Source organism: Numenius arquata, chromosome 1 (assembly GCF_964106895.1).
Source record: "Numenius arquata chromosome 1, bNumArq3.hap1.1, whole genome shotgun sequence".
Lineage (NCBI taxonomy): Eukaryota > Metazoa > Chordata > Aves > Charadriiformes > Scolopacidae > Numenius > Numenius arquata.
The window spans coordinates 120,109,014-120,121,035 of NC_133576.1; the positions used below are offsets into that span (position 1 = coordinate 120,109,014).

A 12,022-nucleotide genomic window follows, 5' to 3' on the forward strand; every position below is an offset into this window, starting at 1 on the left:
CTGTTTATGCACGACTATGTTGACCTGATTGAACATAGGAAGCCTGTAAGAAAATAGCGAGTGGTTGAATTACTACTTGAGCAATACCTATATACTTATTGGCCATTAGTGTTGGCTTATGTAAGAGACTGAGAAATAAAAAACTTCTGAAAGATAAAACTCACTTAGTTACAGAGCTTCAGACTCGTGGGCTTTTGTAACTGCACTGATCAGGTGTTTTCCACTCTCCAGAAAAGCTGGGGGACTCCTACCTAAAGCGATTGTCAAGCTGATAAAGCAACAGAAAAAAAAAGGAATAGTATTTACATCCTCAAAAAATGTGCTTCCAGTGGTTATTACTGGAATTTGAATCTTTTTCATGCCACTTATTCTCCTGTTGGGAAGTTCAGTGCAGTATCATTCATGGCCATGGTACTTCCCTGACTGAAATCAAATGCTGAAACAATTGCAGGATTTTCAGTCTCTTGTGAAAAGCCATTTTTAACGTACATTGTTATTGTGTATTGCACATTTTTTCTTTATAATTCCCTGATGAAAAAATGCATCTTGAAGTCTGTACCAGCAAAGCTCCGATTGAAGCCAATGAATGTTTTACCCAGGCAACGGCCATAATTTCAAACCCAACATAATTGAGATATTTTAAAATTAATCTTATAACTACTTAGCTTGGAGGAAAAAAAGAGGAACTTTATTGTTTTTGTTATTGTTATATATTCAGACCATCTTACTCTGATAGATGGATTTCAAGCAATACTGAGTATCAGCAACCCAAATAATCCTTGCTGTACCATGGAAGTGATTGAACGCTCTCCAGGCCATTCATTTACTGCTAAAAACAAATTGATCTCTCTTGAAACCTTCCTGCATCAGTTTATTAGTGAAGGAACATGCATCAAGGCAGCCATTTGAGTTGACTCTTTCCATGCTCTGATGCTGCCACGAGGGCTGGCTGGGGTTAAACGAGTACATTGCTGGATCACTGTGGTCAAGACCAAAACCATTCCCCACAGGGACACATTTTTAACCCAAATGATGGCCTTCCCGAGCCTGCCGCTGAGTAACGACAGCACATCCTTGCCTGTCTGGGGAAGGGATCTTGCCTGAAGCCTTACAAGAAAATTTTAGAATAATAGAAATAAACGCCTTTCTTGCTACGTGCTGTTTGCATATAGTCATTGACGTGACTTCTTTTACCTATTTGATGCAATATATCGGACTTACTCTTTGTGTTGTTACTCAGTGGTGGGATCCTGATTTATTGCTAAAGCAGTGAAGAAATGAGGTTTAGAGGTGAGGTTGTAGTTAAATCATATTCAATACACACAGAGGCTTTGGCAGTCATATTTGAAAGTAAATTTGTAGCTGGAATGTAAAAAAGGACTAATGAAGTGGGAATAGATGTGCTGGAAGTATTTTATGTGGGGCTTTCAAAGGCTGATCTTCACCTTGCTGATTTTTTTTCTTAAAAGCTTTGAAAACCCATGGGAGTATTTGAGAAGTGTAATGCTGACTCTTTTGCTGTGTTTTGTTTTGGTCTGACAGCTTAGGTGTGACAAAACAAACAATTCTAAATCATTGATTTCATAATAGAGTGTCAACAGAACATAAAAAACCCACCCTGATCTTTCAGATTACCTGATAGAAAGGCTCACAGACAGTAAAAAATGAAAGATAAGAGGTAAAGACAAGTTTCTCTGAAGTTCATATGCTGAGGTCTGGCTATTTAATCTTGAATGTTTATGCAAGGTCATTCAGCCTGGCTAATGTGGAGCGTCTGTCTTTGTTTAGTGGCCAGCCCAGCCTAAACCATGACAACGGACAGCGTAAATTTAGACTTCATTTGCAAATAAAACAGGAGTAGGTTCTCTAATCATAATTAAGCAAATGAATGATTTAACGAAAGAAAATGGCTTCTAGATGAAGTTACAAGTAAGCTCAATATTACCTCGTTTTAATGAGACTCCTGGGAGCTTCAGAGGAGAGGATCATTTAGACAATTATTTTTGTCTTGTAAAATATCTTTATTTTACTTACAAGCAACACATTTACTTGAAGAAAGCAAGTTTCCCAGGAAATGAACACACAACTTCCGGCCATAGCATTTCTGGTCATTCTTTCGCTTTGGGTTTCCCTTTGGATGGGTGGCTATGACCCTGGCCGGCACTGCACACGCTGTTCTCAAAGCAGTTTGATCCCAGGGCATTTGGGCATAGAGTATCACAAGATGAAAATTATAGAGCACGTCCAGTCATAACAGAAGGTTAAGGAGTTTTTAATGTAACAGAGAACTGTAGTGTAATAAAATACTTTTCTGCAGTGCTGGTGGGTATGGTACGCAGTGTTGAAGCGATGTCACTTCAAAGTAGGGGACTGTGCTGCCCCTGCAATTAGCTGGAAAATCTTAACAAACCTTACTTCATACCTGGGTTTTGCTCAGTCGGACTTGCTGGTAGCTTTACTAATACTGGATTTTCCTGTTTTCTCTGTAGCCTTCAACACGGCCACCCGTCCCAGCGCACCAGGTCCCCCCTTATAAAGCTGTTTCAGCCAGGTTCCGGCCGCTCACCTTTTCACAAAGTACCCCCATCGGCCTGGACCGGGTTGGACGAAGGCGGCAAATGAGAACATCTAATGGTAAGATGGGCAAGCTTTTTTAACTCTCTAGATCTCAACTTCATACCCCAGCTTGGTCAGGAAGTAGGTCGTTATAGTGCGGAACACAAAAGGGTGCAAACCAACTCAGTGACAAAGTAGCACCCAGCTAAGTTGCTTTGTTTTATTACTTTCTCATCTTTTCCTGCTGTGTGCATGTAAAGCTTGTTTTTCACACCTACTGTTTCACATTGCTGTGGTTTGTTCTTCTGTACCGCTCGTACTCCTGTGTTTTCCACTCTCTGTTCACATACTTGCCTGAAGATAATAATACAATATGAAGGAAGTAAGGTCTAATATGCTTGGGTTCAGTTGAGAGAAGGCTGAGGGGAGGCCTTATCAATGCTTATAAGTATCTAAAGGGTGGGTTGAAGGAGGAGGGAGCCAGACCCTTTTCAGTGGTTGCCAGTGAGAGGATGAGGGGCAACGGGCACAAGCTGGAACATTGGAGGTTCCACTCAAATATGAGAAGAAACTTCTTTACGGTGAGGGTGGCAGAGCCCTGTAACAGGCTGCCCAGGGAGGTTTGTGGAGTCCCCTTCTTTGGAGATTTTCAAGACCCGCCTGGATGCAGTCCTGAGTAACGTGCTCTGACATGCTCTGGGCAATCCTGCTTCGGCAGGGGAGTTGGACTAGATGATCTTTATGGTCCCTTCCTACTCTAAAAATTCAGTGAAATTCAGTGAAATACCCAAACCATAGCCACATCACACATGTATTTTTAATTTTCTGTTTGCCATGCATTCAGCTTAACTACCTAGATAGGCAAGCCTTAAATAATTAAGCAACTTGTTTCAGAGAACTGTGTGCAGTTGCAGTTGCTTATTCAGTGGTGAGCGTAGCCCAACCAGGGTTCTGGGACATGATGGACAGATTCTTGGAAAAAATCACCTTTCTGGAAGCAGTACCCTTCATCAGACTCCCTGATGTGTCTTGTGTATTTTTTTTGTAATTGTGTACTATTACCATGCAATGCTATCTTGAGCAAATAGAAAGTCCTATCTAGCATTAGGGGAACATTTCTTGTCAGGTGGGACCAGAAGAGCCTGGGTTCATACCATTTTTGTTTTCTTTCAGACCATCATGAACGTAATCTGAACAGTTATTAATGTTTAACTGGCAAGAGTTGGACATAGAAGCAAAATTTCACTCCATATTCTTCACTGTTAATAGTGAACAAAACACTACTGCGAACCTTCACTCTGCCTCTCTGTGGAGAGAATAAGTAAAGGTGTCTGGATCGGGGCTTGCCGTGACTGAAGTAGGAAAGTTAGCAAATAGCATTTTCAGTGTTTCTTTATTAAAATTATACCTATGTTTACTACTCATTACTTGGCTTTTATGGTTCTAAGCTAAGTTTTAGCTGCAATGATATCCAAATTCTGCTCAGAAAGTCCTTCAACTGCAAATTAATTTATATAAGAACATTTTAAAACTGCATTTTCCAGTCTTCAATAGAGCTTGACAGTTTTCTTCAGAAGGTTCTCTCCAAGGAACAGAGTTGAGAATTTCTAACTATAGCAATAAGATACCTTATATATATTATATTACTATTCTCCTTTTAATTTATATTGTAGTAAAATATTGGGAAATAGTTTAAAACCCATGTCCTTCCTGTATGTATCTCAATATACTTAATGATCCAGATTAAACATCGAGGTAAATTCAATAGTTAGTACTACAACCCTTGCTAGGATTATGTGGTATCTCACTCCCTGATTCCAGAAGTACTACTCGAAAAACAGGTTTGCCATGAGTTAATTTCAAAAAAAGATACTCTTTTTACACATCACAGAGCAGGGTTTCCTTTTTTATTTTTAGTTATCCTTTCCATTTCATGTTTGGAAACCACATGAAATAATAATAGTTACCTAGACAACTGCCTGAGAGCAGTGTCTCTCCAGGTATCACAGAATCACAGAATATTTTTGGTTGGATGGGACCTTTGAGATCATCGAGTCCAACCAACAAAACAAAACAAAACAAAACAAAATAATCCCAGAACACCAAACACCAAAACCAAACCAAAACAAATGCCCACAACCACACCCCACCCCACCCGCAAACAGACAGAACCCCACAATCTCCGGCACTAGAGCATGCCCTGAAGTGCCATGTCTACACGTTTCTTAAATACCTCCAGGGATGGCAACTCCACCACCTCCCTGGGCAGGCTGTTCCAGTGCCTGACCACTCTCTCAGTAAAGTAATTCTTCCTAATATCTAATCTAAACCTCCCCTGCCGCAGCTTCATACCATTTCCTCTGGTCCTGTCATTATTCCCTTGGGAGAAGAGGCCAACACCCACCTCTCTACAACCTCCTTTCAGGTAGTTGTGGAGGGCAATGGGGTCCCCCGTCAGCCTCCTCTTTCCAGACTAAACATGCCCAGTTCCCTCAGCCTCTCCTCATATGACTTGTTCTCTAGACCCCTCACCAGCTTGGTGGCTCTCCTCTGGACATGCTCCAGCAGCTCAATGTCCTTCCTGTAGTGAGGGGCTCAGAACTGAACACAGTACTCGAGGTGAGGCCTCACCAGGGCCAAGTACAGCGGCACCATCACCTCCCTACTCCTGCTGGCCACGCTATTCCTGATACAGGCCAGGATGCCGTTGGTCTTCTTGGCCACCTGGGCACACTGCTGGCTCATGTTAAGCCGGCTGTCCACCAACACCCCCAGGTACTTTTCTGCTGGGCAGCTTTCCAGCCACTCTTCCCCAAGCCTGTAGCGTTGCCTGGGGTTGTTGTGACCGAAATGCAGGACCCGGCACTTCGCCTTATTAAACCTCATCCCATTGGCCTTGGTCCAATGATCCAACCTGTCCAGGTCCCTCTGTAGAGCCTTCCGACCCTCAAGCAGATCAACACTCCCACCTAGTTTGGTGTCATCTGCAAACTTGCTGAGGGTGCACTCAATCCCCTTATCCAGATCATCAGTAAAGATATTAAACAAGACTGGCCCCAAAACTAGGGATTTTAGATTTCAAAAAACATAAGCAACAGGATGACAAATACACAAAGCAAAGTTTCTGCCACTTTTCAAGACAATGAAGCCAAAGCAACATTGATTATGCTAGATGCGACTTTTATGACTCATTACAATAAACATAGTAGTTGAACAGGAAAAGCTTCTGAAATCAAAGCCCTGAAGGCAAGTGGGGAACATCACGGAGTGTGCAGTTTGAGAGCAGTTGCAAAGATCTGTTAAGTAGCTCCAGCAGAAAATAATAAGCTGACTAGTGTCACACATTCTGATCTCTTTCCTTTTTCTCTTAAATTCACAAGGCATTTCCTTGTCTTTGAACATGTGAGAGTTTTTTGTTTGCTCATGTACAGTGAAATTTGATAGCACAAAAAGCCCTTTATTACAGAGAGAAATTCTAAACCCAAACACTGAAAACCAGTGGTATCTTATTTTAGTTACTTGCTAAAGCCTTATGCTACTTGTATGTCTACTTTTATAACAAGAGGCAACGGGAGGCAAGCACTGGAGGCAAAATTGAAGCTGTCAGGTAGAAGCTAAAAGACAAGGAGCCCAATGGTAAAATTGTCCCAAGTGCTGCCAATACCACGCTCAGTGTCAGACAGAGAGGCCTTTTTACCTCCAGGCACCTTCATGCAGAAAGTTGTATTAAAAAGAGGGAGTTTTAGATTATTTATGAACCAAGGAACATTTGAAATAAAAAGAGCCTTTGTTTTCTAAACCAAAACAAAAGCAGGCTGCTGACATGCAAATCAAGAGATTATGGGTTAGTTTCTAATCAAAGAATTAGAGGAAAGCTGGCAAGGTGAAATAATACACAGTCTAGGACAGCACATCCTTTACAGGCAATGTCAATGATCACTGCATCCTCAAATGAAGGATGGGGCAGAAGCTGATAAAACTCAAGCAAGAAACAGTCAGGAACAGCTGGATGAGTGTTATTTAAAGAAGATTTAGAAAAACGGGCAACCCTGCCAGTAATAGTGGAAGTTTAAAATGTAACATGGAGAAATAAACATCTTTTTAAAGAAACTGGATGCCATATGTCAGAAACTTGGTCGAAGGAAGATGACCAGTGGAGCATAACCAGCGTATCACCACTGTGCAAGTGCTATAGGAGTAATAGAAAAGATCGTACCAGTGAAAGAGGGTCTCTAATGTGTTAAAGGAAAACAAAGAACCAAATCAGATAAATAAATTGGCTGTATCATCAAATGTCACAGGACCCATGGACTGGAATGCCATGCCTAAACGGGAAAAAATATAGTGACAGGATTAAATTATGAACCACCTGAGATCACCAGGATGGTGACAGTAAATGTGACAAACCATGGAGACCAGAAAAGTTTCCAAGGCAGGAAGCACAGTCATAAAAGGAGACTTAAATTGCTGTTGTGTGGGTTAAGTGTTGTAATGGGGCACAGTGCTACGTTTTTAGGTGTACCACACATAACTCATCGGTGCAGCTAATCAGGAGACCTACAGGAAGGGAAACAATTCTTAAACCGTTCCTAAGGTGTGCGCAGAATCACACGTAAGAGCTACTCTGTCAGGGTGGGATGTGTCTCATCTGACTCTATGGACTTCTAAGCTAAGCCAGGTGACCTTGACTGGAAGACACAGATAATTTAGGGTGCTGTTCATTGACCAGACACAGGCAGATAATGAACCTTGCCCTCTGTGTCCATAATGCACTCTGAGCCAATATCCTTGCAGAGGTGAGAAGAGTCAAAAAAAATCCAATGCGGTATGTGTTTTAATTTAAAAGAAGGAAAGTAAATAAAAGTGGGAAGTCATTTATGTAACAAAGGAATTCTAAGGAGCAGAAAAAGGTGTTGAATTCTTGCAGGCAGCAGAGAGAGTGTTCAAGGACAGCCTATTAGATGCTGAGAGCAAATTATATGTCACCTGTCAAAACAGAATTTGGAAACACAAGAAAAGGGTTCTGTCATTAAACACAGGGAAAAAGAATCTATCAGAAGGAAAAAAAAAGGCATCCTTCAGGTTGCTGAATTGTATCCAAATAGAAAAAAACCCACAACCCTCTAGCAATTTTGATGTGAAGCTATAGGAGAGTTGAAACAATTTGCTAAAGATATAAAAACTACGACCTTTTAAAAACATATGAGAACCTGGTAGGCTACCAAACAGTTTGTAGGCCTTGTAAGTGACTGAGAAACAAAACCTGAGCTCAAATTAGATAAGGATCTGTCTCAAAATGTCAGTAAAAGTTTTAGAGTAACTAAATAAATAGTAACAAATTGCCAGAATCAAGACTTCTAAAGGGATTTAAAAATTAAATTGCTGAGCTACTGCCTCAACATGGAATTCATTCCTCAAAAATTGCCTCAGTAAAGGAAGAAACAGCAATGCGATAGCCATTTATACAGAAGTATCAGGGAGGATCCAGTGAGCAGTAGGTCAGTGAGTCTGAGTACATAGAACATATAAAGAATATATTTTAGGAACTTAGGAACTATAACAGAGAGTAAAATCAACAGACTTGTGGACCCTTATGATGAAGAGTCCATGTGCTCTACGTAGAGGAAAGCTGTCCCCCAGAAATGGATTAGGTTTTCTGAAAAAAATCACTAAGGATGGGATCAAGGGGATGCAGTAGGAACAGGCTACTTGGATCTCCAAAAGGCTTGTGACAAGATCTCTTAGAAATGTCTCTATAGGGGTGTGGGATAAGAGGGAAGATGCTCCCATGCTTTAACAAGTGAGTAAGCACTAAGTCACTGAGAGGAGGAAAGCAGTTGGTTTTCTTAAGGAGGGGGATCACGAGTGGAGTCAGATGTTCAGTGGCTTCACAAATAACGTGGGAAGGGAGGTATAGAATGAAATCGTAATTCTTGCTTGCGTGCTAAATGATTCACGGTAGGAAAAGCACAAGCTGCTTGAACAGAGTTGCAGAAGGATTTCACACCCCCGAGACACAGCGCACTGCGCTGGCGGCGGGTGAATTGGGTGTTGATAAAGGCGAAGTACTGCACATGGAGCAGCACGAGCCTGGTACGCTCGCAGGAGAATGGACTTAGAGCTGGGTATTGCCATTCAGGAAGAGATCTTGCAGTCCTAACAGATAATTAAAGTGTCAGTTCAGTGCATAGTAACAGTCAAAAGAGTAAATAAAAGGGCAGGGATTTGTAGGAAGGGAATGGAGAACAAAACAGAAAGCCCAATTGTGCCCCTGGTGTGTCATGTGGGGGCCATCTCCCCGTTCCCTTCCACCTCATAAGGCATATTTTACAGGGGATGATATAGAGAAGGGCAAAAGGACAAAAAACCCCACTCAGTGTGTCTATGTGAGGAATGATTAACACGGGTAGGGCTCTGCAACTTGGAAAAAAGGACAATAGGGGAATAAAAGTCTGATTGGCACAGGAAAATGAACAGATAATAATTACTGTTTCCAATAATGTGAGAACTAAAGGGCACCAAATAAAATAATCAGATAGCAAGTTCAAAATAAAAGAATTTTCACACTCTGTAAAATTAAACTATGAAACTAATTGCTATGCATGATTTTTCACATCCCCAAAGTTGACAGAAATTCAGAAGGTGGTTTGAAAAATGCAGTTCATTAAACACAAAGATACCGCTTCTGCCCCAGGAGGGATCTGACTCTGATCTGCAGATACCTGGAATTTAGGAAAGTACATAAAAAAAATGCCATTACGTGCCTCATTTATTTTTATGTTCTTCCCTGGGCATTTGCTGCTGGCTGCTGTCAGAGCAGTGTGTGGGGACACACCTTTGGTCTGCCCCAGGGTGGAGGGTCCTGTGATGCCAGAGGGTTATCTAGAACTGGATTTTCTTGGGGTGGGTAAACTAGCTTTCAGCTTTAGTATTTTGGTATGTGCTACCCACAGCCTTTTCGGAGGGCCCTGCGCAGTGGGTAAGGTCCCTCGGCATGCATTTGGAATGCCTCTAAAGAGGACAGCCTGCGCCTCCTCCTGTCCCTGGCTGATCCTGCCAGGAAATGAACCCACCACCAGCTCACCCCAGACGAGTACTTCTGTGGTGGTTCAGTTTGTGGCTGCACAGTTGCTGGATGTGCCCGTGCAGAGGAGGGAGAACAGATTTCCCCCCTCGCTCCCCCGCCGGCAGCATCCCACGGTGGCACTGGGTTAGTCATCGGGCAAAAGCACGTAGTTCAGTTCTGCAAAGTCAAACCAAATGATTGTTTTTCAGAGATGGTTTTTAATGTATCTTCTAGAAGAGCTATGTGGGGTTTGATCCCGTTTTCCTTTGGCAGTTCAGCTGTTTTTCTCCTGCGGGTAGGGGTTTCACAGGGCATAGAGCTTGTGCTGTGGCTGATGAAAAGCGAGAAGCCTTCACCTGCAGGTCGCAGGATCCTCAGCACTTCTGTGTCACTTTTGTTTGCTGGGTTGTTTTTTTTTTTTTTAATGATTTGTGCTGAGAAAAATGTATGGGGCTGTGTATAAACATCTTATAATATGTAGTAGCTTGTTTTTACTATGCTATCCAGAAAGTGTCCTCGCAGCAAGAAATAGTAGGGAAGTTTGGGGATTCAGAACAGAATTCCCAACAGCCTGCTGTGCAGCGCAGCACAGTCTGGGTTTCTGTAGGAAGATGGCATTAATGTTGCGAGGCGATGCTTGGCCTTTCCTTCTCGGTCTGAGGCAGCGCTGGGGGAAGCCATGTGATTTCAGTGGGTGTTGAGAGCTCTGCATGCAGAAATGCCTCCAGGGTTTTGTGAGCACGACCCTGGAGATGTCACAGCCCCCAGTTAAAGGACAAGCTCAGTCTGCAACGTTGCTGCTCAGAGCAACACAGTTTGCAGGTAAAGAATGAGCCATAAGGATTAATGGAGCTTTCCAAACCGTAAATGCAGGGCTGTGTACAAGTGCAGGATGCAGCAGGGTTTGCATTTTGCTGATGGGAGCAGCTCCTGCCTTTGCTTGCAGTGCGTGAACTGAGCTGGCTTCACTGCAGAAGCCAGCAGATGTAAGGGTGGTAAATGCTGACCCACGGTGAACGAAAGAGGCTGTGCTCTGGGCTGGGTCAGTCCCAGTGAAAGCTGGTCCTGCTTCGTTCCTATTTTCTGGAGCAGCTGAATCAAGTTTGTAGCTTGAGTGAGAAAACGTCTCCGTCCTCGCCTCTTTTCCTGGGAGCAGTCTGCTGCAGCCTTAACACTTCAGCTGCCTGTGCCCTGAATAATGATACAGCATTTGCCACGGAAGCAAGACAAGTTTTAATAGCCATGCAAAAAATACCTTCTACTGGAATTTTAACTGGTATACTATTCCAAAGCTAGACCGACACTCTAAACAGTGTTGTAATGCAGGAACTCCCAGCTCCCATCCAAATAGTCTTTCCCTTTGCATTGCAGTCATTTGAATATAGATTGAAATTGCATTAAGCTGCTTTAATGAAAAACAAATGTACTCCTTGGCTGGCTGTGTCGAGGCGCTGGGGCACTCTGGGAGCGGTCTGGGCGGCGCAGGCGGCTGCGGGCACAGCGCGGCCGGGGCCAGGCAGCCCGTTTTTTGTTTCTTTTCTGGAACTTCCTCCCTAAGGGCACCCCATGATGTCAGCAAGCCGCGAGCCGAGCGCGCCGCTGGCAGTTCCCAGCCGGGCTCGGCCTCGGAGGCACAGCCGGCAGCCGAAGGCAGCCAACAGGCTGCTTCTCCGTGCTGTGGGTAGCTCAGAGCCTTTTGTGATCCTCCGCCAGCCCTTTGGGACCGAGCATCACCTGTTAGAGGTCCAGCCCTTGCCCTGGGGTCGAGTCTGACGGCAGCATGGTAGCCAGGGGGGGAATGGCACGGTTTTGGAGTCTGGAGAGCCTTCAGATGGGTACGTGTGAGTAGAACATGCTCTCTCTCTCTCTTGCTGTTTTTTACAGTGTTTTTAGATTGAGCTGATAAACTGTGGCTGTCAGGGAGCCGGATTCTGATCTTGCTTATACCATGTCATCCATGGAAGCTTGCAGCCTTACACCGCTGACAAAGCTGCTGGGAGATCAGAATCAGTCCCAGGCTGTCTTTTAAGTTCTTGCATCCCGTTGGAGCGAAAGCCCACCCCTACCTCTGATATTTCTGTCCGTAAACAACAGAGGAAGAGCAGCAGAATGCAAGCGACTGATTTTCGCTTGAGTAGCTGCGAAGACAATGTAAGCTTGTTGATTTGGTACAGAATAATGAACAGTTATCGGTCTCCAAATTGCAGTCATTTTTCATCTGGAGCCAAATGAATTAGGTTATTTTGATGTGGCATTGTTACTGGAACAAACCAACAGGCAGTACTGATAGTACAGTAGAGACGTATAAAGGATCACGGATTAATTTTTTTTTGGTGTTTGTTTATAAGCTAAAAAAGATTTAATGAATTATTTATTTGCAGATTTTTTTAATAAAGCAGT

The 12,022-nt window shown here is 43.2% G+C and overlaps 1 protein-coding gene across 3 annotated transcripts in view; it reads left to right on the forward strand.

Moving 5' to 3' along the window:
• SPATA13 (spermatogenesis associated 13) overlaps positions 1–12,022 on the forward strand; it is a 43,781-nt gene that overhangs the window by 16,329 nt on the left and 15,430 nt on the right. For 2 of the 3 annotated variants that reach the window (XM_074164414.1, XM_074164488.1), the window contains exon 1: positions 11,403–11,457. In XM_074164414.1, coding sequence (XP_074020515.1) covers positions 11,403–11,457 — 55 coding nt within the window. Of the gene's footprint in view, positions 1–2,489; positions 2,635–11,402; positions 11,458–12,022 lie in introns of those variants that run through there. The other variant, XM_074164339.1, reaches the window with a different exon arrangement.